General features: G+C 40.7%; 1 protein-coding gene across 1 annotated transcript; it reads left to right on the top strand.

The window, feature by feature from the left end:
* Positions 1-4: 4 nt before the first annotated feature.
* PIK3R4 (phosphoinositide-3-kinase regulatory subunit 4) lies at positions 5-26699 on the top strand. The gene is made up of 20 exons (XM_065051679.1): positions 5-128; positions 381-1162; positions 2398-2531; positions 2702-3284; positions 5564-5698; positions 7613-7834; positions 10241-10414; positions 11573-11718; positions 13386-13589; positions 14384-14585; positions 16007-16206; positions 17178-17388; positions 19157-19322; positions 20078-20242; positions 21366-21577; positions 21855-21986; positions 23360-23460; positions 24507-24595; positions 25019-25127; positions 26079-26699. The coding sequence occupies exons 2-20, from the start codon at positions 433-435 to the stop codon at positions 26247-26249; spliced, it is 4086 nt and encodes a 1361-aa protein (XP_064907751.1). The 5' UTR covers positions 5-128; positions 381-432; the 3' UTR covers positions 26250-26699.

Below are 26699 nucleotides of genomic sequence, written 5' to 3'. Positions count from 1 at the left end.
CACGGCGCCGCCCCTTCCCCCGCCCGCCGCGCGGTGCCGGTTCCGCCGCCCCAGTCCCGCCTCGCTCCATCCCTTCGCCGCCGGGGCTGGAGGGTCCCGGCTGTGCCTGGGCCGGGCGGGCCGCGCCGGTGAGTGCCGCGGAGGGGGATCCGCCATCGCGGCTCCGCGCTCCCCCGGGCCCGGCCCCGCGCAGCACTGCCCCGGCGGCGGGGCCTGGGGAGGGCAGGGGCGGGAGCCGCGGCGGCGGGGCCCGCTCGGAGCGGGGAACCGGGGGAGTTGAGGGCCCCGGGGAGCGGGGACTGCGCTCCGCGGGGCTGGGGGGGAGCGGAGCGGAGCCGTTTAGGCGGCCGGTGTGGAACAGGCGCTGTGTTTCCCCGCAGGCTGACGCGGGAGAGCCCCGGTGCGGTGCCTGCGCCCGGGGGAGGCGGCACCATGGGGAACCAGCTGGCTGGCATCGCCCCCTCGCAGATCCTCTCGGTGGACAGCTACTTCTCGGACATCCACGACTTCGAATACGACAAGAGCCTGGGGAGCACCCGCTTCTTCAAGGTCGCCCGAGCCAAGCACCGGGAGGGGCTGGTGGTCGTGAAGGTGTTTGCCATTCAGGACCCGACCTTGCCCCTGACGAGCTACAAGCAGGAGCTGGAGGAGCTGAAGATAAGGTTGCACTCGGCACAGAACTGCCTTCCCTTCCAAAAAGCGACCCTGTCTGAGAAGGCCGCGATGCTTTTCAGACAGTACGTACGGGACAACCTTTATGACCGCATTAGTACGAGGCCGTTCCTGAACAACATTGAAAAGAGGTGGATCGCTTTCCAGATCCTCACCGCGGTGGACCAAGCGCACAAATCTGGAGTCCGCCACGGGGACATTAAAACAGAGAACATCATGGTGACCAGCTGGAACTGGGTTCTTCTAACTGACTTTGCCAGTTTCAAACCAACTTATCTTCCTGAAGACAATCCCGCTGACTTCAATTATTTCTTTGACACGTCACGGAGGAGAACATGTTACATCGCTCCCGAGCGCTTTGTCGATGGCAGCATGTTTGCTACGGAGCTGGAGAACATGCGGGACCCTTCAACTCCTTTGGTAGACTTGGCAAATAGCAACCAGCGAACAAGAGGGGAGTTAAAACGTGCAATGGATATATTTTCCGCAGGTAGTTGGAACCATCAGGAGAAACCTTTTCTTGTTTATGGTTGTGTGTCAGGGTGCAGAAAAGCATAAGGGCCAACCCCAAACTTTTCAGTCACAGAAAATGTACAGATACAGTGCCATAAGCTACGTAACTTATGCGCATTACCATGTTATCTGAGGAGGGAAATCACAAACTGTTCTGTTATGGCTCAGCTCTGCCCTGGGAAAGAGATGGTTCTGCAAGCCATAGGCCATCATCTTCTCATGGCTGAGGTTCTGGCGACACGTAGCATGTACCTCATGGGACCCAAGAAAAGGAGCCAGCCAGTGGTTCTAAGGTTCAGCTGCCTGGGACTGAGCCAGCTTTCAGGGCAGTTTGGCAATACTGGCTTTAGAAGTCCCTTCTCATTTCATTTTTCCCACAGGGAGGAAGTTGGATAACTAAGTAAGCTCCTGTCATAGTCCCACTCGCAAATACACAATAGAGTCCAACTGTGAGAGCCTGTCTTGAGTCCTAGGCTTGTCTTGAGCAGCTGGAAAGCCATAATTTTGGCTTTTTTTTTTTTTTTTTTTGCCTTAAAATGATTGAAAATCTGAATTTCAAGGTAACAGTTACTTCATTTTACAAGCTGCTTTTATGGTCAAGCTTCCAGAGCACCCCACTGCTAAAGCAAGATGCTGACTGTTGGGAGCAAACTGCAGGAGTGGGACATTTGAAGAGAATGTGTCATGTACACAACAGGAGGGACTGTGTTTGGCAATCATGTTATTTCTCACTATGCTTATGAGCTTGTGTGAGTGAATATGTGCTGTCTCCCAGCATCACTCTGGAAATAGAGGTTATTTCTTTACCTTCTGTAAAAGGGCTGCGTAGTTTTGACATACTGCCCGATCCATGCTGACTTAGTGGCACTCTTCAGCCACGTGACAGTGATGTGGGTTCCTTTTCTGGTGGTGTATTTTCCAGCTGGCAGGTGGCTGAAGTCACTGTCTTGTGTTTTCTAATTGCAAACTCGTCTGCTGTTGGCAAGTTTGAAGTAAAATACTTGGGAGATATTTCAGGGATCAAGTGTAAAAGCCAGGTTTTGGAGCTTGAGATACTCTCTGCTTTCCACAAGTTAATGTGGAAACTCATTTGCCTTATTTTTAATTGAGATAAGAGTTGCTTAGGGTTTGTTCTTGTCTGCATATAGAAAGCAAAGTTAAAGTGTCTGTTCATAATCTGACGTGTTTGACTTTTTTGTTGTTGTTCTCCAGGCTGTGTAATAGCAGAGCTCTTCACAGAAGGTGTCCCCTTGTTTGACTTATCTCAGCTTTTGGCTTACAGAAATGGCCTCTTTTTCCCTGATCAAGTCCTAAACAAAATTGAAGACCGCAGTATCAGAGAACTGGTAAGGATGGGCTACAGCATTAGAAGCATTTGTGTGTTCTGTTTGTAGCTTATTTCACCTGCCTTGGTGACAAATTGCTTATTATTTGGGTTTGTTTTATTTTTTGTATTGCAAATGTCTAAACCTTTAATCTTTCTCTCCCGCTCCCTTCTACTTCTGCCTTTCTCAAGGTCACTCAGATGGTCCATCGTGAGCCAGATAAACGTTTAGCAGCTGAAGATTATTTGAAACAGCAACGTAACAATGCATTTCCTGAAATATTTTACACTTTCCTTCAGCCTTACATGGCCCAGTTTGCCAAGGAAACGTTTGTATCGGCAGATGAGCGTATATTGGTCATACGTAAAGATCTGGACAACATCATTCACAATCTCTGTGGGCATGATCGCACAGAGAAAGCCGAGGGAGAGACAAAAGAGAATGGGCTGGTTATTCTAGTGTCTGTGATAACTTCCTGTTTACAGACTCTCAAATATTGTGATTCAAAACTGGCTGCTTTGGAACTGATTCTTCATTTAGCACCAAGATTAAGTGTAGAGATTCTTCTGGATCGTATTACTCCTTATCTGTTACATTTCAGCAACGACTCTGTGCCCAGGGTGAGGGCAGAATCTGTGAGGACACTAACTAAAGTTCTTGCTCTCGTCAAAGAGGTGCCACGCAATGATATTAACATTTACCCAGAATACATTCTGCCAGGCATTGCACACTTGGCCCAGGATGAAGCCACCATCGTCAGACTTGCATATGCTGGTAAGAGGAAATCCAGTCAAAACTCCAAATCCTGGGCTTTTCTGTGTTTCCTTAACTGTTTTCTCCTCTGCACAAAATCATCACAATGCTTGCTGATTATATTTCAGTAAATCCCAGAAGTCTCAACATGACTGCAGGTAATGACACCTGTATTCAGTTAAGCTAACTGGTGCAGGTGGTGGCAGCAACCTAATAAAATTAACGAGTTGACTTACACTAAGAGATGAGTTTCCAGTGTAGATCTGTACCCAAAGTAAATAATTACGTTTTAAATAGTTGACAAAATGCATTTGCTCTCTGCTAGATGAATTAACTTTTTCAAAGATAAACATTCGCTCCTCTCTGTAGTTCTGCATGTAGAAGCAGCTTGCAGAAAGTGTACATGTGCTTTGGGCTCAGGCCTGGGTGTAGCACACAGCAAGTCTGCCCACAGCTAAGGGCAGAGTTTAAAGTCTCAAGCTCAGGGATACAGCCCTGGCTTTATTCCCTGGATAAGCAAGAGCATAATGAAGAAAAGTACTTGTCCTGGTGGTCTTTGTGTAGCTAAGTATGTGAACAGGCCTTCCTGAGCTTGCCCACCCTTTGCTGCTTTTATTAATTTATCTTAATTGCCATTTCATTAGCTCAGATTGTTTGCTTAGACTGGCCTGATTGAACTGAATAAACAGGAAACTAACTTAAAGCATCACTGTGCTTCAGAGTTCTTTTCCCACAAAATAAAATTTGATATTCAGGGGCTGAAATGACATTATTTGCCACGTAATGACTGGCTTATACCGTAGCAGATACGAGGTCTGCCTGGTTCAGGAAGAAGCTTTGTAGGCATGCCCATATTTGCTGTTTACTATATATCCTTATTTGCTATGACTAGCATATTTTTAAGTGTGGTGGTGGTGTCTTGGTTTTTTTGTTTGTTTGTTTGCTTTGTTTGTTCGTTTAAGTTGTAAATGCAGAATTCAATTGAAAGTGTCCCAGGTGATGTTTTTCTTTTGTTTGCTAAGTAAGCTGATAGAACTAATTATTGAAGGCAACGTATAATTAATAAATAGGACCAACTGGTTTTGCTCACCTTGATCTTTGACATTTTAGGGCTTTATGAAAGAACCATTTTTTCGTGCCTCAGTTTTATTTGCAGATTAGGAAATAAAAACAACCAAAAAACTCCCCAACAACTCTTGTAAAATTAGAAACTATTCATTATTATTTTTAAATTAACTAATATAAAGCTGAACTTGTTCAAGAAGCTGAAATGGAAGAAACAAGATGGAATCTATTTTTCTGCAAGTGCAAGAAGGCTACAGGTCTTAGTAGCCATAGACTCCAGTTGCACCTGCTTACACAGAGATTCTCCCTCTGTTTGACTCTATTTTCAAACTGAGTACAGCTAGAATAATTTCTGAAATTTGATGAGGTTATTTGAACTGTAGGTGGTTAAATCTGGTTAAGTTGCTTTACTTTCAAGTAGCTTTTGTGGTAAGAAAGCAATTTAAATTTCAAATATATCTATAGAGAGATATATATTTGAAGGTGGTCTAATACCTGAGTTAACTTGTGTTACTATAGCACACTTTTTGGAAGAAGCCAGGCTGGCGACTTACAGGATTTGATCTGGGCTGTGGACTGGTTACCTTGGCACACTGAAATTGTCTTGGATGACACTCTGAATGGCTGCTTAAGTGGGACTTCAGCCTTGACGAGATTATTCCTGTGCCAGCAGTGCCCTGACCCATATAATATTGACTGAGTAGCTTCAGCAGCTTCCAAACAGTGCGGAACGGTGCCAAATCGTGTGGATGGATACAGGGACAAATGTTCTAAAAGTGGAATCCAGCCCTCAAGGGTAACCCTGCTGTTATTTTCTAGGGTACATACCCTGGCGTGGTGGCTTCTTCTTGTTTTATTGCAGTCTGCCACGTGGGGACATTAGTTAATTCGGGTTAATTGGCCTTTAAATTCTATCAAGTTATTTAGTCATTAGGCTGGGATTAGGTAGCATTTAGGGCTAGTTCTAGAAGACTGAAATTAGTCTTTGTTATACTCGCTATCGTTACAATTTTTCCATTTGTTTACATGACAAAAATACCGCGTGATTTGGTGTATTTGGTAGCTTCACCGGGGTCAAGGTCAACAGAAGCTGGTTGACCAGAGCATGTCGTGTAATTTCAACCCCATTTGCCTATTGTAACTGTTATTGTCAGTCATTATAATCTCTCATCGGGGGATGATCACACTGCTGTAAATGGGCGAAGCAGAAAAATTCAAAATGTTTTCCTTTGCAGAAAACATCGCATTGTTGGCAGAAACAGCTCTGAGATTTCTGGAGTTAGTACAGCTAAAAAATCTGAATATGGAAAATGAACCAAATGGTGAAGAAATGGATGAAACATCTCACCCTAGTGATAACTATGACACAGGTAATGTCACTTCTACTTATCTTGCCTGCTTATAATAACAAATCATGGGCCAGAGCTCCTAGTGAGCATTTGTCTTCCTCATCTCTTGAAGCTTAGTCTTCCTGTCAAACAGGATGAATGCTTTGCCTTGACCAGTATCAAAGCGTGTTACATTACAGCTTCATGCAGAAACAGACACCCCTGTTCTGAACATTGTGAAAGACAAAAAAATTATATAAGTGAATGCAGTTTTCTTCTCCAAAAGCTCTCAAGGTATTTGACTGTGATGCTGGCTGCCTAGTTGCATATCCAGCTTCACTCACAGTCCTGTAAACAAGTCAGCTGCGAAAACATGGCTGTATTCCAAACATTGCTTCCGTTGCAGTGGCAGGCAGTGTTAGCTTTGGAAAACCTGTCGAATTCTCGCTTAGTCATAGTAGTGTATTTTTCAGTCGCTCTTCCTTTTCTGTTCCTGTGCCTGGCAATTCTTGTCTATCGTTTTTGTCTGAAGATGTTCAATGTATGGATGCCACATGGCAGTGATACCGCTATCTGTACTATTGTAACTGCAGCACAGAGAATGAGTTAAAATCCTAAGGATGGCTTTTCTTTTTCTTTCCGTTGGGAAGAAGGGATGCTAACAAGTGACCTGTGTGTCCGCTCCAGCACTTTTTAGTGATGCACAGATTTCCGTAATAATGCCGAGCAAGTCCTCTAAGCTGGGAAGAATTTGTGGTTAAAAACCGTAATTTTTTCTTTTGGGCTAAGTGGAACAATCTGTGACTAATCATAATTGGTAAGCATCCCACACATACTCCATTTGGTAGGGAAAAAGGCATGTTTCAATTAACTCTTAACTAGTTGCAGAATGATACTTTAAAAAAACAAAACAAAATCAAAACCAACTATGAAAACCGAACATGATAAATCCCCTTCAAGTTCCTTCAGGTAAGTGAGAGAAAGGAAGCCCCATCACACCGGCTGTATTTCTAAAAAATACTGTCCCCTATCCCTCAAAATAGCTTGGAGATGAAAGAAGCAGCACCAGGAAGAAAGAAGTTTGAATAGTTCTACTCTTTCTACCCTTTTAGACACCAAGCATGAGGAATTTGAACCCAGAAGGCAACTTTTTCATGTGACTGACAGAGTCATGATAGAAAGAAAATTAGCTGGTCTTCTGACTGCAGGCAAATGGTAATCGCCCCTGCAAAGCTGGAACAGCAATAGCTGAAATTTTTGTGCTACTTGTTTGAGAACCTGTCTTATACAGCTTTCAGTAATATCCAGTGCATTAGTAATTCTGTTATTTCCATTCAACAGAAATATATTTTTAGTTGCACCATGGAGGAGAAGCCATGGACAAGATCATCTTCACATTTTTCATTGGTATTGTTAGGGTAACTGCTGATATTTAGTGAAATTGGAAGCACTCACTTTTTCAAGTATTGTTTATTCCTCCCTGCATCTTTAAAGAAGCCAGTCTGTCTACCTAACTAAAAATACACTTTTCATCTCTTGTCCACTAATTTTGAAACCAATAGTTTAATAAACATATCAAGCTAGAATTGCCTTGAAGCATTTTGTTTGCTCTTGTACCATTGTTGCTGACTCATTCTGATGCTTCTTCACATCTGCATTTCTCCCATATATATATATAATGAGCTTAGTTGAAGTTATGACGAGTTCAGAATATGTCGTGATCTGGTATGATTGTCTCACATTTCTGTATTCTTTGGCTTTGCCGCCGCCTTGTGCTTAGCCTAAAGTCTTTGGTAAGTCAGTTGTTGCAATTGCTGAGGTTCTGTTGCGTTGTACATTGTACCAAGTCAGATGTTCTTCAGGATGACCCATCAGTGAAACTCCTTGAGCGGTAGGTAGTACACGTGCCATATTGCTTCTCACCTACTCAAATGTTCACTTTGTTGTCTCTTGCAGAGCTGCAGGCCTTGCATGAAATGGTACAGCAGAAAGTTGTGACTTTGCTCAGTGACCCGGAGAATATTGTGAAACAAACACTGATGGAAAATGGAATAACGCGTCTCTGTGTCTTTTTCGGACGTCAAAAAGCCAATGATGTTCTTCTGTCTCACATGATCACTTTCTTAAATGATAAGAATGACTGGCATCTTCGAGGAGCTTTCTTTGACAGCATTGTTGGTAAGTGTTTGATTTTAGCCAGACAGAGTAGAGAGAGAATAATGTAAAGAAATTAATTTTCACATATCTTGTTAACAGTCATATAAAAGTCCTTTCTTATAAAGATTTCTATATTTTACAGGAAAAGACTTAGCTGATATATTGACTATATATGTTTCTTTAGGGAATGAAGACAAAACAATATAAATACAAATATCCTTTTCTTTTAGTCCAAATATTTAATACAATTGAGACTGAGGCATTTAAGACTCTGTTCGATTAACATAAAAAATGAACTTTAAATGCTATTTATTTTTAACTTTTTTTTTGAGTCTTTGCTAAAGCCACTAACTGAAGAAGCCTAAATTATGACAAATGCTAAGAATTCTACGAGCTCTTCAGTAGATGCGTCACCTCATGGGTGTGTGTTCCATTAATTTAAGTGGACCTGTTTATATAATGGAAACTATGCCTCTGTGTAGGTTAAAATTATAATTTGAAAACTTTTTTAGTGCCTTAGAACATCACTTAAATTTTCTGACCTGACAGGAATCTTTAATGATTTTAAAAAATCTTGCCAGTAGTATCATGGCTGTATCAGCTGTTTAGTATATCTGATGTTCCATGTAAGTTGGAAATGATTCCACATGAGTGTTGCTGAGAGGCACTGCTCAGGATTTGCAGTTCAGTAAAACTTTCTCACAGCAGACTGCAGTACCTGGGGGGGGCAAAAAAAGTATATCAGGTGCACGGCACAAAAAAGAAGCATCATCCAGGTCCATCAGGGCCATTGCGGTAGGCGCACATTCCATTATGACTGGAAGCTGCAAAATGCAGCACTGGCAAACCCTGCCAAGATGTGATGCTGATAACTTGTCAAAATTCTCTTAGAAGGAGCAATGGGGTAGCCAAAGCACAGGTCACAGTGTCCTGGCTTCTTGCAAAAGGCATGTAGAGAGATGTATTTTTAACTCCTCCTCTCCCAGTGCCTGTTTAAAACCTCCATGGAAGAATTCAGATAAAGTTCAAAATGTATATTTTTGTTTTACGCTGTTTTACTTAAAGCTTTTACACATCTTTAGAACTGACCTCTCTAACTCATATTTAAGTATGTGCAGGCACTGCTGCCTGTGTCTGTGGGCAGATGCCCTTCTGTAACAGTGGCACTGAGGGGGTTTCTCTTACCTGTGCCATTTCTCTCTTCTTCCTCTCTTCCTTTTAGTAACTGGTTGCAAAGCCCAGCATTAATACATGAGCAAGCATAGTGCTTGTTACCTTATTAGAGTAAAAGTGATAAAGTCATTTTATGTTAAATCTTGATTCTGATGGGAAGAGATTAAATCCCCAAAAATTCACCAATCCCAGATAACTGAGTTAGAAGCCGAGGAGCCAGCTATGGTCTATGCTGTGTGCCACGTATGACAATAGCAATGATAAGCCTGAGCTATTCAATGAAAAACTATTTTTTTCTTTCTCTTGAGAACGATCAGAGGAGTTACCCTGGTAGCCTGATGAATGTAAAAATAGAGGAAAGATCAGAAATTCAACAAGATTCATTTTCCTGACCATTGCCAGAGATTAATTGTTGTAGATGAGTCATCTAATCCAAACAAGCAATTTCAGATGACAGTTTCATGTGGACACTGATTGGTTTTCATGTGGGAAAGGAAGAGGAAAGTTTCTTTACTAGAATGCAGTTGATATTTTTGTGCAGCAGCTTCAAAGGAATTACTTTCATTTTGCTTTCGATCTTGGCTTCATTCTAAGATTTTGAAATATATTTAAAAACTGGATTTACTTTTGAAACTAGGGACAAGATGGCTTCAGGACTGCAAATAATTTGAGACTAGTTAACTAAACAGCAAATCTTGCAGCCATTTCAGACTGGAAGAGCTTTAGAAGATTGTTCTAAAAGTTCCTTTTTGACTACTTCTGCCTCTTTCTTTTGTGGATAGGTGAACGCTTGTTGTAGACTCTGCTTGCTGATAATTAGTCCAGTGTCCAGTTGAGTCTTTTCAGGAATCTGAATGATACTCAGATTACCATCACTGCTAAGCTAATAGACAAAATCCTGCCAACAGAACCTTTCCTCGTTTCTCCTTTGTTCTTTCCGTGTAGGAATGCAGGCACTGCATCCCCTGCTGTTGGGAGCACTGGTGGCTTTGCCTGGCTGTTTCAGACTCGTGCTGGCCAGCTGTGTTCCGACATCTGTGCCTGGCAGCTGGAAGGACCTCTGCAGGCACAGGGGTCTGCTTTTGTCAAACAGTTTTCAGAATATTGGTCTTTGAATGGAAAGCAGCTTCTTTTTTTTAAAAATGATTAATTATCTATTTTGAGTTGTTTCTGTGGGATGATAATTTTAAGCTTTAGTGAGAAAAGGCAAGGAAGTGCTACTTTTGGTTTTTATATGTTCCTTTTATGTTTCAGGTGTTGCTGCTTATGTTGGCTGGCAAAGCTCCTCGATACTGAAACCTCTACTTCAGCAAGGTCTCAGTGATGCTGAAGAATTTGTCATTTATAAAGCCCTCAATGCTCTTACTTGTATGTGCCAACTGGGGCTCTTGCAAAAGCCCCATATTTATGAGTTTGCTTGTGATATCGGTAAGTTGGAATATGGGAGAATACCTTGTTTTGCTATTTAAGAAAAGAAATCTTAGTGCTACATAAAACTTCACAGTCAGCTTAGCTGTCCAAAATGCAAACTTACAGTGCTGGTTTAGAATCTACATGAAATTATGGCAATGAACTGTTGCTAAATGGACTGTGTTAGTGCTCAGAACTCTAAAATAATCACCAACAAATTGGAAGCATCTTCTCTGATTTTACATAGGAGAGCAGTAAACAACACTTAGCCTTGAGTCCAAAACCCTTTTGCTTTAAGATCTTTCCTTGTTCTTCATGTCAGTCTCCAATGAAGAAAAACTACTGGTTGTTTCTGGAAGTTGATCAGGCCCATAACTTGCAAACTCTTACCCATCAGCCTATGAGGAAGAGGGAAATCCAGTCCTTCAGATAATACGTGATCCTTTCTTATCCTGTTTTAAACACCATACAATACCATTTAACTCATTTACAATCTGTAATAGAACCTTGGAATACAGAGTTGGTCTCTCTTTCCTCATCAGGCTTATCAGCTTAATTTAGACCTGCCATACACTCACCAGCTGTTCATGGAAAAGACCAACTGATATTTTGAAAGGTAGTCTGCCTCTTCCTAATGTTACGACTTTTCAAATGCACTCAGAACTTGGGGCAGATGATCTGTGATTATATCTCATGACCGGGTACACTCCCTTGATTACAACTTCTTAAAACCCACATAATTGAGGTGGACTTCTGAGTCTGATAATCTTACAATATAAGTAGCAACTACTCCAGGGAGAGAGGAGAAAGAAGGAAGGAAGGAAGGAATAAAGTTTTTACTTAAAAAGAAAAAAAAATCACTGCTATTAGGATTTTCCATAACTGTCCAGAATAATGTTGGGATTTATTTTTGGATTAGTCTCCTTTTCAAATCTGGAGTTGACTGTTAGGGACTGAAATGAATAAATAGGAAAAATATGCCTTTTGGCAACAGCAAAGAAGCTGAGCAGCACAGGCACAGTGAAGACTGAAGTAATTTTCTCAGTCTGTTTTGACCTTGGTGCTCTGCAGGAGGGAAGGCTCAGTTTGGGGGTAATTCTAGTAGAAGGAATATACAGGATGATCCCCTCTCTTCAATATGAATGATGTATTTTTAACAGCCTCATTTTCTTTCAGCACCTTTCTTGTGTCATCCTAATCTTTGGATACGTTATGGTGCAGTGGGATTTATCACTGTGGTAGCACAGTATTTGAACATTGCTGATGTCTACTGCAAGCTCATGCCATACCTCCATCCTTTTATCACACAACCAATAATACAGGTAATACTTCAAATAATGTGAGTATATCTTCACTAGTCATAATACCGATTTCAGCAGTGCTACTCTTTGGTTTTGGTGCTTTGTTGAGGGTAAGGGCAGAGTGCTCAGCATGAATGAGTTCAGTCATTGTATAACAGCATGTGTGTAGGAATGACCTGCATGATGCTGGTAACACGACCATAGAGGGATCTTTGCATATAACTTTAGGACCTGCAGAATGCATCTCTCAGGTGTTCAAATAGATAAGAAACTGTTGCAGTGCTTACCTTGAAAATGCATCATGGTTTAACATTTTCTTGTATACCATGCAGGTGGTAAATTCACTAAAATAATATTTTTCCCTGTTCATATCTCCCTAGACACCTTGTGCTGTATTTTAGGCATCGATTGATACATTTCTGCCTTGTTCATATCCTACTTTGTTTTAGCATGTAAATCTTTCTTTGCTCTGCAACACTAAGTATAGCAAGCAAGTAGGGGGTAACGGTGAGTTGGACTGTAATAAAGAAAGCCTCACTTTGGCCTCATTTTGAAGTTGGTTTTCATGTAGACAGTCACGTGAGAAGCACATTATAGGAATGAGGTCTTCTGACACTGTTGTGAAAGAAGATTTGTGGTCCACACCCACCATCTCCCATTAGTTATTTTGAGTATTCTAGCTCTTATACAAGCACTTATATCATAATTTTGGGCCAAATTAGGTTTACCGTTTAACTGTGGGACTGTAACTGGGGTCCTATGTGATGAATATGGCTTGCCATCCCCCCACCCTGCCACCTTAAGACCTAATCTTGAAACAGCAAAGATCAAGTACTAAAATAAAAGTATAGACTAAAAGGAGTGTTGGGGCTGCAAGTAATCTAGGCTGTGTACAAGACCTGTTTGTCCAGACACGTTCTTTGGACACAGACACTGAATCACCACCTGGGAGAATAGAAACTTGTTTGTTTTTTTTTTCTATTTTAATAGTAATGAACAATCTTTATAAGGACTGCCATAGTTTATGATTCTAAATTATGCCTTAACTCATCAGTTTCTTATGACTGTTTACTAATGTCCCAATATGCTTTTGAATATTGCTTAATTACACGCGTGTGCATGCTTATTCCTTTGTATACATAGGAGGAAACTCAATAATCTGACTGACACAGGGCAAGAGCTCTTTAGATGGTATTTTTACAGGGTAAATGTAGGACAAAGACAGACAAGGTCTGAAATATCATTGTACTAGTAATAGATTTTTTAATCCCATCTAGCAATGCCAAGTTAACGTTCTGAGACTGTTGGGAGAACAGGGAAAGAGAACAGAGAAAATCTGAAATGACCAACACAAGGAAAGATATTATTTTCATGAAAGAAGTTGAATCTAGATTATTGGCACAATCATGTGCAATGATTTTAAAGTCCAACATGATTTTTTGTTACTGTAAGTTTGAAAGCATCTTTTCGGAACTGAGCTAAAAACTTGCTTTTAGAACTTGCCTTCAGAGGAAGAGATTGATTTTTATATTAATATTTGCAGTTGTCTGGTTACTGACTTTCAAGCTCAGAAAAAAAAAGTGCAAATATTGTAGAGCTGAGCTGACAGCATTTACTGCTAGATTTCCCCATGTCTATACAGATAGCATCCTCCTCCATGTTGACTGGTCTCTCTTTTTGAATTGCAGATAGATAAAGAAATAGTCCTGCTAAGTGTACTTAGAGAGCCTGTCAGCCGTTCCATATTTGATTATGTCTTAAGATCGAAGGATATCACAAGCCTCTTCCGACACCTTCAGATGCGTCAGAAGAAGAGGAATGGTGCTCTGCCTGACTGCCCACCTCCAGAGGACCCTGCCATTGCACAGCTGTTGAAGAAGCTTCTTTCACAAGTAATTGCTTGTTATTTGTACTTTGAAAATCAGGTTTGAGATTCTTGGGCCCTATATGTTGCCACAGACCCCAACCTTGCAGTTGCTGCTCTGAGGGACTCCCGGTCTGAGCTTCTGATCCTGCAAACCCTTCACTTCATTGATTTCAGTATATGCTTGTAGGACAAAGAGTTCAGAAGTTAAGGAAGATTTTTTTTTTTTTAATAGATCTGCCAGAAATAGGGGAACCATGTGTCTGGATTTCCTGAGTACAACCTAAGTCTTCAACAAAAGGATATATGTCTCAAATTTCTGACACATCTGTGATGTAGCAGCATTGCAGTACACGCACTGTGTGTTGTGTTGGATTGAGGAGTATTTGTTGGATTTGTTGAAAAGACAGACATGCAGCACCAAAACCAAACTGAGCTGGAGAGTCTTGAGGGGAAGACTAAGAATCACCCACACTAAGTAGCAAGAACTGGGAAGAAGAAGGACTACAACTGAGGGTGTTTGGTTTTTCCCTGTGACTTGTGGGCTGTATGCATGACCTAGGTGGCAGTTAAGCAGATTGCACCAGACAATGATCCAGTATTAAATGCTGTTCCGCCCTTTTGCTATTCCTGAAGAGAAAAGATACGCTATAGCAGCTTACCTAATGTCTTGTGTGAGTGATAGTCTGATGTCTTGAATTCTGGGGATGTTCTCTCTCCTTTCACATCTGAGCCAGTTATTAATTTTACTGCTTCTTACATCTTTATGCCTCGATGCATGTTCTTCTTCAAAAGTAAATAATATTATCTTTTATTCTGTAGGGGATGACTGAGGAGGAAGAAGACAAACTATTAGCACTGAAAGACTTTATGTTAAAATCAAACAAAGCTAAAGCAAATATAGTGGATCAGAGCCACCTGCATGACAGCAGTCAGAAAGGGGTGATTGACTTGTCAGCTCTGGGGATAACTGGAAGACAAGTGGATCTTGTTAAAACAAAGCAGGAGCCTGATGACAAACGTGGTTGGTATATTTTGTGGTCTATATAGATGAAGTATGGCCTTTCTTTCAGGGTCAGAGAATTAAGTCTTTAATTTATTCAGCAAGTGTTCTCAATAATTCAGCCCACATGGCTATCATCATCCTCACTGAGTTTGCAATAACAAAATCACTGCTGTTATTTGAAATGTGAGGTGGCAGAATGCTCTCTGGATCAGTCAAAGGTGGGGATGTTTTGCCCCTGAGAATATTTAAATTAGTTTGACTGCATTTGCAGTGGTAATATGCACCAATTGTTCATCTGGTTGTGACAAACAGGATTCTAATGAGCCATGGTAGCAGTGTAAGTTATGAAGGCTACATTTCTGTTCTCTTTTTCCTCTCAAGAAGTGATGACCTCTTTAGCTCTGAAAATCCAGGATGTTTTCTTGAGGTAGCTTGGAGGAACCTGAGGCCTAGGGTTGTTGCTGAAACAGGCTGGCACTGAGGAGGCCCAGCTGTTGTTCACCCATCAACCACATGCTTTTTTGCCTTAGGGTTCTTCAGCAGCTCATCCAACCCTATTTTACTTTTTTGCCTTCTCCTCTTTCAGCTTAAAAAACCTCTTACATTTCCTTGTTCAGCTTTGAAACCCACTTGCTGCTAACTCTATTCCAGATCTCTGTATCCTCAAACTTATTTTCTTCCAGACAGTGTTTGAGCTGCTTCTCTGCTCTCTCAAGCTTGTAAGTCCCTCCTCTGTTACACCACTGATAGGTTGTGTGGTTTTACATGTAAAAACACAGAAATAGCTGAAAACCATGCAGATATTGCCATCTTATTTCCAGAATTAAAAGGCTTGTCTGCAAATATTTTGCATATCATTTTAAAGGAAGGTACATCAGTACCTTCCTTTTTTTTTTGCATCCTTTGGAGTCAAGAGTGGACAGGATTTGAAAATTAGTTTATGTGAAGTCTCTATCTGTATTCATTTATTTAACCCAAAACTGTCACCATCAAAGTCTTCACATCTTTAACTTTTTCTTTACTGACTTGGTCCAAATTTAAATTGTCCCATGTTTTTATGGTCCCTTCCAACCCAAACTATTCTATGATTCTATAAGAAAAAAAAATGTCACATGGAGTCCAATCCTGCAGCCTTCTAGATGTAAACTTTCCCTATACTGGAATGATTTATTGTATGAGTTAACTGTAGGATTAGGAAGGTGTGAACACACATGGCAAGTGCTTTGTTTTATTTGCCTCATAAATCCCTGTCAGTTGACTTAAACAATCTAGCAGTAGGGTTTTCTATATATGTAAATAATAAACTGGTATGTAAACATTGGACCTATGTATAGTCTGAAAGTAATGACCAGTCCAAGTGAATGTTGTCATGATAATGTTTGGTTGGTTGTTTTTTTGCCTCTCCTTCCACCTCCTCCCTCCCTCCTAACCGCTTATAGCTAGAAAACATGTAAAGCAAGATTCAAATGTAAATGAAGAATGGAAAAGCATGTTTGGGTCCCTGGAACCAACGAACATCTCCCAGCCAATATCCAAAGGACATGGGCAAACTACTGATCCTGAAGCCATCCAGGCTGGGAAACCACTTCGTTCAGAGTCCTCAGCTGGCATTTGTGCCACTTTGTCATCCTCTCCACAGGTATTCCTGAAAAATGCTATCTTCTTAATATCTTAAATGTTTCAATTGTTTTAAGATGAGTGGGGCTATAGGGATGTGGCGTTATTGTTTTATTTGGAGGTTATTTGACTTTGGTCACGCTACTCCCTGGTTTCTTTTCCAGCAGAGTAGCTGACATTCAAGTTCCTATTTTTAAAACAGGAACTGAGAGAGGATGGAAGTAAGTTTAGTTACTTGAACAGAAGAGCTGACAAACAGATGCGTTGCATGAAGGGGTGGGGCTTTGTGGATTAGCCAGTTGTTAGTTAAGCTGTTCTGGCAAGAAAGACTTTTCCTTAAACTGTACGCCCTGATACCTGTTGTGAGGAAGGGAAGTCATTATTTTAACTTGGAACTGCTGTATCACATCATAGCTGCATGTAGACATCCTGTACCTGTAGTAATTAAGTACTGGCTACAGAAGGATGGGCTGGAAGCTCTGCAGGCTGTGGAGGCATCTCTTGACACTGCACACTGCTTTCTGTTTCGTTTCTAGTTGGAGGTTAACTTCTGCTAGCTTTAAATGAGTGTCCACTCTGAACTAAGAGGGAAATACTTCATACTATTTTTTTTTTAAAGACCAGTATAAACAAACAGTGGTTCGAGAGCTAACCTGTAATTCTGTCAGCCTTGAGAGCAAGAACTGCTTCTGTAATGATCATGTTAAGAGGTGTGCATGGCACATTATAGTTTCTATAAATAGAATACAGAACACATTAGGCAAACAGGGTAGAATAAGTGAATGATTAAGCTTTCCTACAAATAATAATTTTCACTATGTTAAAGTTTTTTTTCATGCAAGCATGATTTTTTTTTTAATGTTAATTCTTTGCTAATTGATTCAATAAAAAAGATTTTTACATTTTTCTTCAGTGTAACCCAATAATCTTAAAAGCAGGATTTATTTGTGTGAGAACGTAAGGCATATATTTTTAAGTGCTTATCTCTTACAGGCATCTGATGGAACAGTTGTTCAGCCCAGGAAACCGACCATGCAGGTACCGAGCGGTACAGCGTCCCCATCGGCACACCAGTTACGCATCACCACTTGTAAAACGGAACTTCAGCAGCTGATCCAGCAGAAGCGAGAACAGTGTAACGCAGAGAGACTCGCCAAGCAGATGATGGAGAATGCTGAGTGGGAGAGCAAGCCCCCGCCTCCAGGTAAATCACAGGCCAAGTGAGGTGGTTATACAAAAAAAACCAAACATAATTGGGGTCAAAAGATCATCATCTCAAGGAAAACAAATGCAACAGATGAGGAAAAGATGAAATTATTAGTTTAGGAAATGTGCCTACTATGTGGAATTTCCCATCCTGTAAACAGCCTGTGGCTTGGTTTGGGTAAGGGGAGAAACACTGTTGGGAGGTGAGAAATGCACATATTTCACCTGGGGTGGCTCCAGATTTTCAGCCATCCTGTGAGTGTAGTAACCTCTTGGCCAGGTTTTCTTACCCAGTGGCATACGTACTTGGGCGGGCTGTTTGAGCTGCCCTTGTTTACAAGGGAGCCTGTCCCTACCAGCAGTGGTGACAGTGACACAGGGCCCAGCCACAAAGATGTGCATTGCCATACTACGCTGTTGCTTTCAGAGCAGAAGGAGAGACATTTTTACCTCTTTTCTTTACCAGAAAGGAGCAACACCCAAGTTCTGCTAATGATGGCTCTGGCAGCCACTCTGGGAGAAAAGAGTTTTAAGTCACCATCATCTTCCTATAGCCTCAAATTTTGAAGCTCTAAATTGAGATTGGGATTTACCCAGATTAGTTTTCAGTATTTTCTGCTGGTGTTCTCCACTCCATGGGCTTGTTGCTGGGTGTCCCATATGGAGAGTTCTGACCGTCCTCTACTAATGGCAGCTCATGTGCTTAAACTCCAGATGTTGAGAGCAGAGTCAGTGAGGCTTGCAGTAATCAACATGGTGATGTTAAAGTCTTTTGGTAAATCTAGCCTAAATGCACACATCTGGGCATATACAACTACCATGTCAGTTTAAGGGAAGGAGTAGAAAATCATCAGGAAAATGGTCCAGCTGGGTAGCATTTGAACATAGCTAAGCTTGACCGAGCTTGGCTAAGATGTGTGTTAAGATGTGTGTTTGTCTTGTGAAGAGAGTTTTACAACCTATGAGATAATGTGTTCCAAACAAGCAGCTGACCTGCTCTGACACAAAAGTGATTAAGTGCCAGAAAAATGTTTATATTTAAAGTTTGTGTCTTATTCTGAAATTTACTGTGGTCTCTTCCTTCATTATCTTCATCTCCTGTTAATCCTTCACTAAAGTAGATGCCTGTTAGAAGTACAGCCACATACTTCTGCATTTCTTATTTCAGAGGAGGAAATGTATCACACATATGTTGGCAATTCCTTGGCAGGAGTTATTGCATGGCAGGTCGACTCCTCAATTTATTTTTGAAGTTCTGAAATAAATTTTCTATGAGATTTAGAAAAGCTGCTATTTCATTTTATTAGGTGCATGAGGCTGGCAATGTAGCACATAGTGCAACACTGAACCTGTCACTTCAGGCACTCTACAGACAATCGAGGAACTTTAAGACTCTTCAAATATGTTGCTTATGTGCATTTTGGGCATTTATGGGTTTGCCATTTGCAGCACAGCAATCTGCATAGGCTGACAGCAGGAGAACTGTGCACCAATATCTTTACAGTCTACAAAGAAGGGCTCTTTGTGATTTCACTGAATGTACCTGGAACCTGTCTAAAAAGCTCTCACCCAGATCTGCCAAGAGGGTTTAGTTTAGAATTGAGCAAACAGGCTTTTGTCTTTAAATTTTCAGCGCATTCTATGCTTTGGAGTTGTAGTGACTCTATCCCAATATAGCTGTTGGTGGATGGGATCATGGGGATTTTCATGTTCCCATTAGGTTATGAAATCAATACCACACTTCATGGTTTCGTTTTTCCCGGCAGGATGGCGTCCCAAAGGATTGCTGGTAGCTCATCTCCATGAACACAAGTCTGCAGTGAACCGCATTCGGGTCTCTGATGAACACAGCATTTTTGCCACTTGCTCAAATGATGGTACAGTGAAAATCTGGAATAGCCAAAAAATGGAAGGAAAAACCACTACAACCAGGTAGCTTTAAAACTCACAGGATTTTGAAGCTGCTGTTTTAGAGTACAAAATAAACTTTACCTGAGAGCAAAATATGAGTCACTTGAGGGCATGCTAGGGATTTCAATAATGAAATGTTGTTCCTCTTGGCTTGCAACTATAAAGTATTAGATTGTTTGCTACCAGTTTAAAAATTTCGTCAACTAACTGAAACATCAAGAAGACTGATTTACAATTCTAGTCATTACAGGCTTTTGATTTCATTTCTATGCATACATAAAAATATTCTGGTGCTGCTGTTTAAAACCATATGAGTTTTTTGGAACAAATTAGCTTTATGCTTAGCTGTCTAGTCCACTGATGACTGATGCAGGAAAGCTGTATTGCTGTTTAAAACTTGGGTGGTATGGGGCTGACCATTTCTGAGAGAGATAATTGGGAGAAGAGGATGGCTGTCTCAAAATACTTTGAAAAAGATGTAGTGGATTGCAGTGTCAGTTAAATAACAGTAACTACAGCATGCGACTTTGATACAGATCTAGGTTAGGCTTTTATCTTATTGTTAGACAAATGCAGTGTGCTTCTGGAGTTGGAGACTGTCATAACCTAGAGGCGCAGAGATAGGGAGTTAAGCTTGCAGAGGCAACTCGGGCTTTGTTGCTTTCTGGTTTTCAAATGCTTAGAAAATGTTATTTTCAGAGCTCTCTCAAAAGCGAAGTACATTTTTTTGCCACAAAAAAAATATTCTTTTTCTCTCCTCTCTCTATACTGTTTAGATCAATTTTGACATACTCTCGGATTGGAGGACACGTAAAGACACTTACGTTCTGCCAAGGCTCGCATTATTTGGCTATAGCTTCAGATAATGGTGCCATCCAGCTCCTTAGTATTGAAGCTTCAAAGCTCCCTAAGTCTCCTAAAATCCACCCAATACAAAGCAGGTATGTACTTAGAGCAGTTAAATCTCACCACAGAGCTCAAGCTGTTACTATATTCCCCGATTAGATCCCTTGATTTGCCCTAGGCTTCCTGCTGGCTGAGCCCAGGCTGAGTATACTGGACGGCTGTAATCCATCATCTTATCCTGCTTCATAAAGAAGGGTTGAAAGGCAACCGTGCAGGGCTGAGGATTGATGGCTTTAGGTTATTGGTGCCTCCTGTGTCACTGGACTCATTATGAGCTTGAAACAGTCTGAATAGTTCTCAGTTCTTCTATTTATGCACTGGGATTGGTACCTTCTTACATCCTCTGTTATGACATTAATACTTATGAAGTAATTTTGGAGATTCTTTTACACGTCATTAGACAAATGATTACAAATGTACAACATGTGATTTGGCCTCAGGCCTGCCATTTTTTTCTCTCAGGCTTTTAACGTGATGACTAAGGTAGCAAAGATATGGGGGATGGGATACTATTTAGGGGAGTCTTTAAAGATGGTTTAGCCCTTTCTGACCTCTCTCTGTATGAGCAGTTTTTGAATATTTGGAAGTGATTCAACAGCTCAGTCTTCCTGCTTGAGTGAGGGACATGTCTTAGGCCTCAGGAAATCTGGTAACCATCTCAAAGACCTGTTTTCTGTCCAAAGTAAAAGTAAGGTATCTGTTTCAAATGTCTCCTCGTAGCTCTGATTAGATTTTCCCTTTTGGTATACACTGCATTTGTGACTGAAGAAGGTGTCCATTCGCACACTGCTGGCCGCATAATGTGGAAAGGGGTGCTCCTGCCTGTAAACTCTGGGTAGATGAATATCTGATAAACACAGAGAATGAATGAGAGAGAAATATGAAACACGCTGAGAGGCCCAGAGCACAGAGCTATGTTTATATTTACGAAGAGCTGCTAACAGCATTTTACTAGCCTGTAGAAGGCTTGCAGGTCCTATTGGCAGGGAGACTTGAGAGAGCATAAGTGTCTATACTCAAATGAGAAAGTTGTTTTTGGCAGATGCCTTGAGAAGTGACGTGACGAGGAAAATGCTGCTCAGCATTAGCTACTGGAAGGAGTCTTAAACATGGAGGGAGTTGTATCTGTTTCTAAATTAGTTTATTCCTTTAACTCAGGTCCTTAGATCTGAAGGATGATGGCTGTGTGGTAGATATGCACCACTTTAATTCAGGAGCCCAGTCAGTACTGGCTTACAGTACAGTTAATGGATCTCTAGTTGGATGGGATTTGCGATCTAGCAGCAATGCTTGGACACTGAAACATGATTTGAAATTAGGCCTCATAACTTCATTTGCTGTGGACATACACCAATGCTGGCTGTGTATTGGTAAGTCTGTATTTCTTGTTAGCTTCTCTCCCTGCTCCCCACCCTTCTGGTTTTCTTCTACAATAACTGTATCTCAAGCTTTTGCTTGATCAGATTGACTAGTATATGCTTTTCTCAAACAGAGGGAGAGAAATACCTCCTGATCTCTTTGTGGGAAGTATTCTGTTCTTTAAGTACTTGAGGCTGAAGTCCCACCCTCCCTTGGAACAGAGCACAGCCATATGGGCAAAACCCCATGTGTTTATCCTTCTGACTGTGGGGAGCTTTCTCTCACCAGGAACAAGCAATGGCACCATGGCATGCTGGGACATGAGGTTTCAGTTACCCATCTCCAGCCATTCTCATCCTTCGAAGGCGCGAATCAGACGCCTCCTCATGCATCCTGTCTATCAGTCCTGGGTAATTGCAGGTAAAAGACTATTTAAACTTAGTTCCCACTTGCCAGAGGTTGTGATCAAAGCAGCTTCTGTTTCAGCTTTTGCTTCAAGCCCTGGGGGCTTTTATTTATTTTTTTCTCTCTTCTCCCTTGTACTTTTTTTTGTGCTTTGCCTGGGGAGAAGAGAGGAAAAAGGGAAGGTTCATACTTGTGTTCTGCCACTGCTCTTCCTGGCTTTTTGGCATTGAAAAAGAGGGGTAGGGGGATGAAGTAATGTTAGGCCATTATGAAAATGATGCTTTTACAATTCTCATAATCTGAGCATTACAGCTCTCATGAGGGTCTCCCCCTGTGTGCTGTCTACCACACCACTTAAGGGCAAAATCTTATGAAAGACAAAACCCAAACTCATGACATACATTGAAGTTGATGGGACTTCTGCCACTGCCTTCAGTGCCTCTGTAGAACAGAAATGGAAAGGTTGCCCCATTCCAGTTCCCACTTGAATCTAACCCAGATATGTCACAGGTTAGAGCTTTCAAAAAATCTTTCAAGATTCCTCATCTGGGATGGTCAGAGCTGCTTCATCCTCACTGCACAGAGTACTGTCATAAATTTTTAAGTGTTTGTGTCAGGAACACATTCTGAAATGGACACGTAACTTAAACTAATCCTACAATTACAAAATTGATAAAAGTTCCTGTAAAATCAGAGTAATTTGAGTTTCATGTTTTACCTGCTTCTTAGGCTTCACTTCGCATTTTAGTTATTAAGCGCCCTGGGAGATGAATTTATTGGAAAACCATACAAATACAGCAAGCTTCTCTGTGCTTTCTAGTTTGTCTCCTGCCTGCTAAAGAATAAATCAGTGACAAAATTAATCATTTTGGAATATTATTAAAAAGTCCCTGCATGCTAGGTTGATGCCAGTCATGTTTACAATCCCTCGAACAGAATTCTTTGCCTGTCTACACTAAACATGGGTGTGGAACTTCACTGTAGCTCCTGAACTGTGTAATTTTGGATTGCTGTCTTACCTGCCCAGGAGTAATCCCCAATGTCCCTGATGACCATGCTGAGCAGACCATCCATCCTTCTCAAAGTAGAATGAGATGCTATCTAGGGAGGAAAGTGAGGTTTTAATACCTTTAAAAAAGCTTTGGAGATTAAAGCAGGTTTCATTTAAACTCTCTTAAACAAGGCACTTCAGTGAAGCTTCCGCTGAGCGGTAAGACCAACAAAACACATGCATGGCTTTAACTGCTAAAGTAAGACTAACACAAATGCTGCAGAGAGCAAGTGGAGAGTGTCTCTATGTTATACCCTCTGAATCATGTCAGTAGGACAGGTAGCAAGAGCCAACCAACCTGGTTTACATTTTTTGCATTGCAATATCTTTCCTGTAGCTGTTCAAGGCAATAATGAAGTTTCCATGTGGGATATGGAGACTGGTGATCGACGCTTCACTTTGTGGGCCAGCAGCGCACCTCCTCTTTCGGAACTGCAGGTCTGGTCTTTTTCTTGTCCTATTTCTTTTTTTTTGTAGCTGGGGCTAGAACAACCTCAGACTCTGTGCTGCGCATCAGTATGGTTACCTGTCTTCGTGGCCTTGCCAGTTTGGCACCAGGAGCTTGCCCAGGGATTTATTTTGGCACTGTAACTGTTCTGCTGTCAAAATTAAACCCGCTTTGTGAAACAGCAGTGTAACCGGAATCTTCATTGGTATCTTCCACTATCTATAGAATGTATTTGTAACACTCACTTGCCAGGCATGTTCTTAGAAAATGAATGAGCTGATCAAACATGTAAAGATCATTGTAAAGGCAAAATTCATGGTATAGCACCTTGCACTTGCCTTTACTTGTTGGTTTTGGGATTTTGTATACTCTGTAAGCATATGCTCTTTTGTGCATTCTTTCTGTAATATAATGCTACTATAATGTAATACAATGCTGCTGCTAATAACACTACCCTCAGCTGTTTCTTCAAGGAGTTAATTGGGAAAAGAGCAATGTGGAGTATCTCTCTTAAAACACACATACATACACAAAAATAGCCACAGCTGCTTCCTATAAATGTTGTAAATGCAGATCTGGAATCTACCTAAACTTGAATTTGTATATGCCACAAAGATTGCATGTTCAATTCATTTTGGTCACATGCTTTGAACTTGTGATTCAAGCTGTTTTTCTGTTACATGTCTGTCCCTTAATACCTTCGTAGCATAAAAAATTGAGCATCCATGTGCTTTTAAGCATGATTTGCCTGCCTGATTCTGTTAGAAACAATCTCATTTGCCATCATTGAGAATGTGATTTCCAAGATTTCAAAAAAGCATTTTGCAGACTTAAATCTGTTGCAGTACTATGTGAAACATAAGGAATAAAAGGAATCTATTTATGTATTAAGATGTTGACAAAGTAATTTAGCATTTGTCAGAAACATTTGGAAATTGGATGGTGGATAAATGTGGTAAAGAATGCATTCCCTTTGTGACGCATGGCAACAGCTATTGGTGATAATTTATTTTTATATATCACTTTTCCCCACTAGCCTTCTCCTCACAGCATCCACGGAATATACTGTAGTCCAGCATCCGGTAATCCCATACTACTGACAGCAGGATCTGACATGAAAATAAGGTAATAAAACCAACAACATTTTTGTTTGACACCTTCCCCTCCAGCCCTGCCAGCGTATTAAATTTTGCCAAGCATTGCCTAAGTAAGCTCCAAGAAGTCAAAAGAATAATGCTGAAGATATGTTCATCAGTAAGCATCAATGAGTTGAGAGAATGCTTCTCAGCAAAAGTAGTGCAAATGCAGTGCTTCTCTGAAACACAAAGTTTACCCTTTTGTACAGTTCTTGATAGGCTGTGTGACAAGAAACAAAATGGTAACTCATGTAAGCTTCATATGAATGTTGATTTCTCTGCATCACACTCTTCGATTAGGTGGAGAAAGTGCACAACATTTGTGTCCACTCATTTTCATCCTAAGAGCAAGACAGCTTTTTAACTTTCATCAAGCTAACATCTCAACTTGATTTTGTTTCTTTTTGTTTAGGTTTTGGGATCTAGCCTACCCTGAGAGATCATATGTTGTTGCTGGCAGTTCTAATTGCCCATCTGTTTCGTACTACAGGAAGATAATTGAGGGCACGGAGGTGGTTCAGGTATTTTGCATTGATTGCTAGACACCTATTCTGCTTGCTTTTTGGATGTTGCCACGGGTTGCATAATTGCATTATGACTTTAATTATAACTATCTCACTCTTAGCTTTTATGAATGGTGTCAGCATTGCATTTTCAGGCAGTTAGGAACAAGTTATTTTAAAAGAAAAAAAATTCATTACTTTTAACAGAATTAGACTTACCAAATAATACTTACATGCAGAAGTCAGACTCATGTTTCTTGCAGGATTTGACATCTAGCATCTTAATGCTTTCGATTTTGATCAGTCTTTGGAATTTCTTTTGTGTAGGATCTTAGCAAGGCAATGTGAGATGCATTGGGACCAGAATAATATCGTGGCAGAACTCTGCAGTTTTTATTACATCCTTCAGAGTGACTTTTGGAACTGGCAGTGTTGCTAGTTGTTGAATAGCACAATGTTTTATTTCACTACAGTTGAATAAATGCTACTTCAAAGGTGACTCTTAAAAAAAAAAAAAAAAGAGTTCAATTCAGTGGGGGTCTACCTATGCCTTATGATATTTGAGTTTTTCATGTGAAGTTTTAAATTATATTCATGGTCTTGAACCATTTTTTATAAAACCCTTGGGAAACTGAGATGTATGTGTTGCTGTAGCTTTTTTTTTTCCCCTCATAGGACTATAAAATCTTAGTGGTTAGTGCCATTGAAATAAATGTGAGAAAACAAACCTTTCTTCCCTAGTCAGAGAGCTATCAGTTCAGATTAAGATTTAGATTGTGCGTGATAAAATAAATGAACCAAGGAGTAATCCTAAGAAAAGCATTGAAGGGTGGGAGATTTTAGGGTTGATTGGTTGCTTTAAGAGATTTTTTTAAATCTTTTTACAGCCTCATATGTATGACATGAAGATTCCCCTTTGCAAATGCTTACCTTTCTGTAAACAGTATTTCTCACTTTCTTTTTGTACAGGAAATTCAAAACAAGCAGAAACTGGGTCCTACTGATGAGACACCTCGGAAGGGTCCAGAATCTCTCCCCGTCGGACATCATGATATTATCACAGATATTGCAACTTTCCAGACCACACAAGGGTTTATAGTAACTGCATCGAGGGATGGAATCGTTAAAGTGTGGAAATAAAAATTGTGCTAATATATAGTATGTAAATATTTGTAATAAAGAAATAGTGTTATAATGAAGTTTTCAAGGACTGTTTCCAGATCATGGAATAGAATGGACTTTAAAGACTATAAAGGCAATGATAAAATCTGTTATCTGTATCCTACCACCCTGTTAGCACTTCTTAATCACTTTCTTTATTAAAGATGTTTGGTATCTATAGCATTTCCTTGAAATACCAAGCAGTCTATGAAGAAATCGTTTAGCCTGGTTGTGACTGCATTGTTCTTCAAGGCTCTTTCAAAAAATTGTTTGAAGACGTCCCACATTACACATTTTCAATGTGCAAAAAGCAAAGAGCTGGTACAGGTACTTCAGTGTCTGACTGCTCCTACACTGAATCTGAGAAATGAGATGTGCACTAATGTCCCTGTGCATTCTAATAACTACAATAAAGTCCACTTGAACTTT

Source organism: Columba livia, chromosome 2 (genome assembly GCF_036013475.1).
Source record: "Columba livia isolate bColLiv1 breed racing homer chromosome 2, bColLiv1.pat.W.v2, whole genome shotgun sequence".
NCBI classification, from domain to species: Eukaryota; Metazoa; Chordata; class Aves; order Columbiformes; family Columbidae; genus Columba; species Columba livia.
Note: the sequence above shows the minus strand (reverse complement) of the source record. Positions and strands in the feature narration are given on the sequence as shown.

Excerpts from the sequence above, each read along its gene's own strand:
- PIK3R4 (XM_065051679.1), top strand. The coding sequence starts at position 433 with ATGGGGAACCAGCTGGCTGGCATCGCCCCCTCGCAGATCCTCTCGGTG. Across the intron at positions 10,415-11,572 it reads TGAGTTTGCTTGTGATATCG|CACCTTTCTTGTGTCATCCT; the intron begins GTAAGTTGGAAT and ends ATTTTCTTTCAG. Across the intron at positions 20,243-21,365 it reads ATCCACCCAATACAAAGCAG|GTCCTTAGATCTGAAGGATG; the intron begins GTATGTACTTAG and ends CCTTTAACTCAG.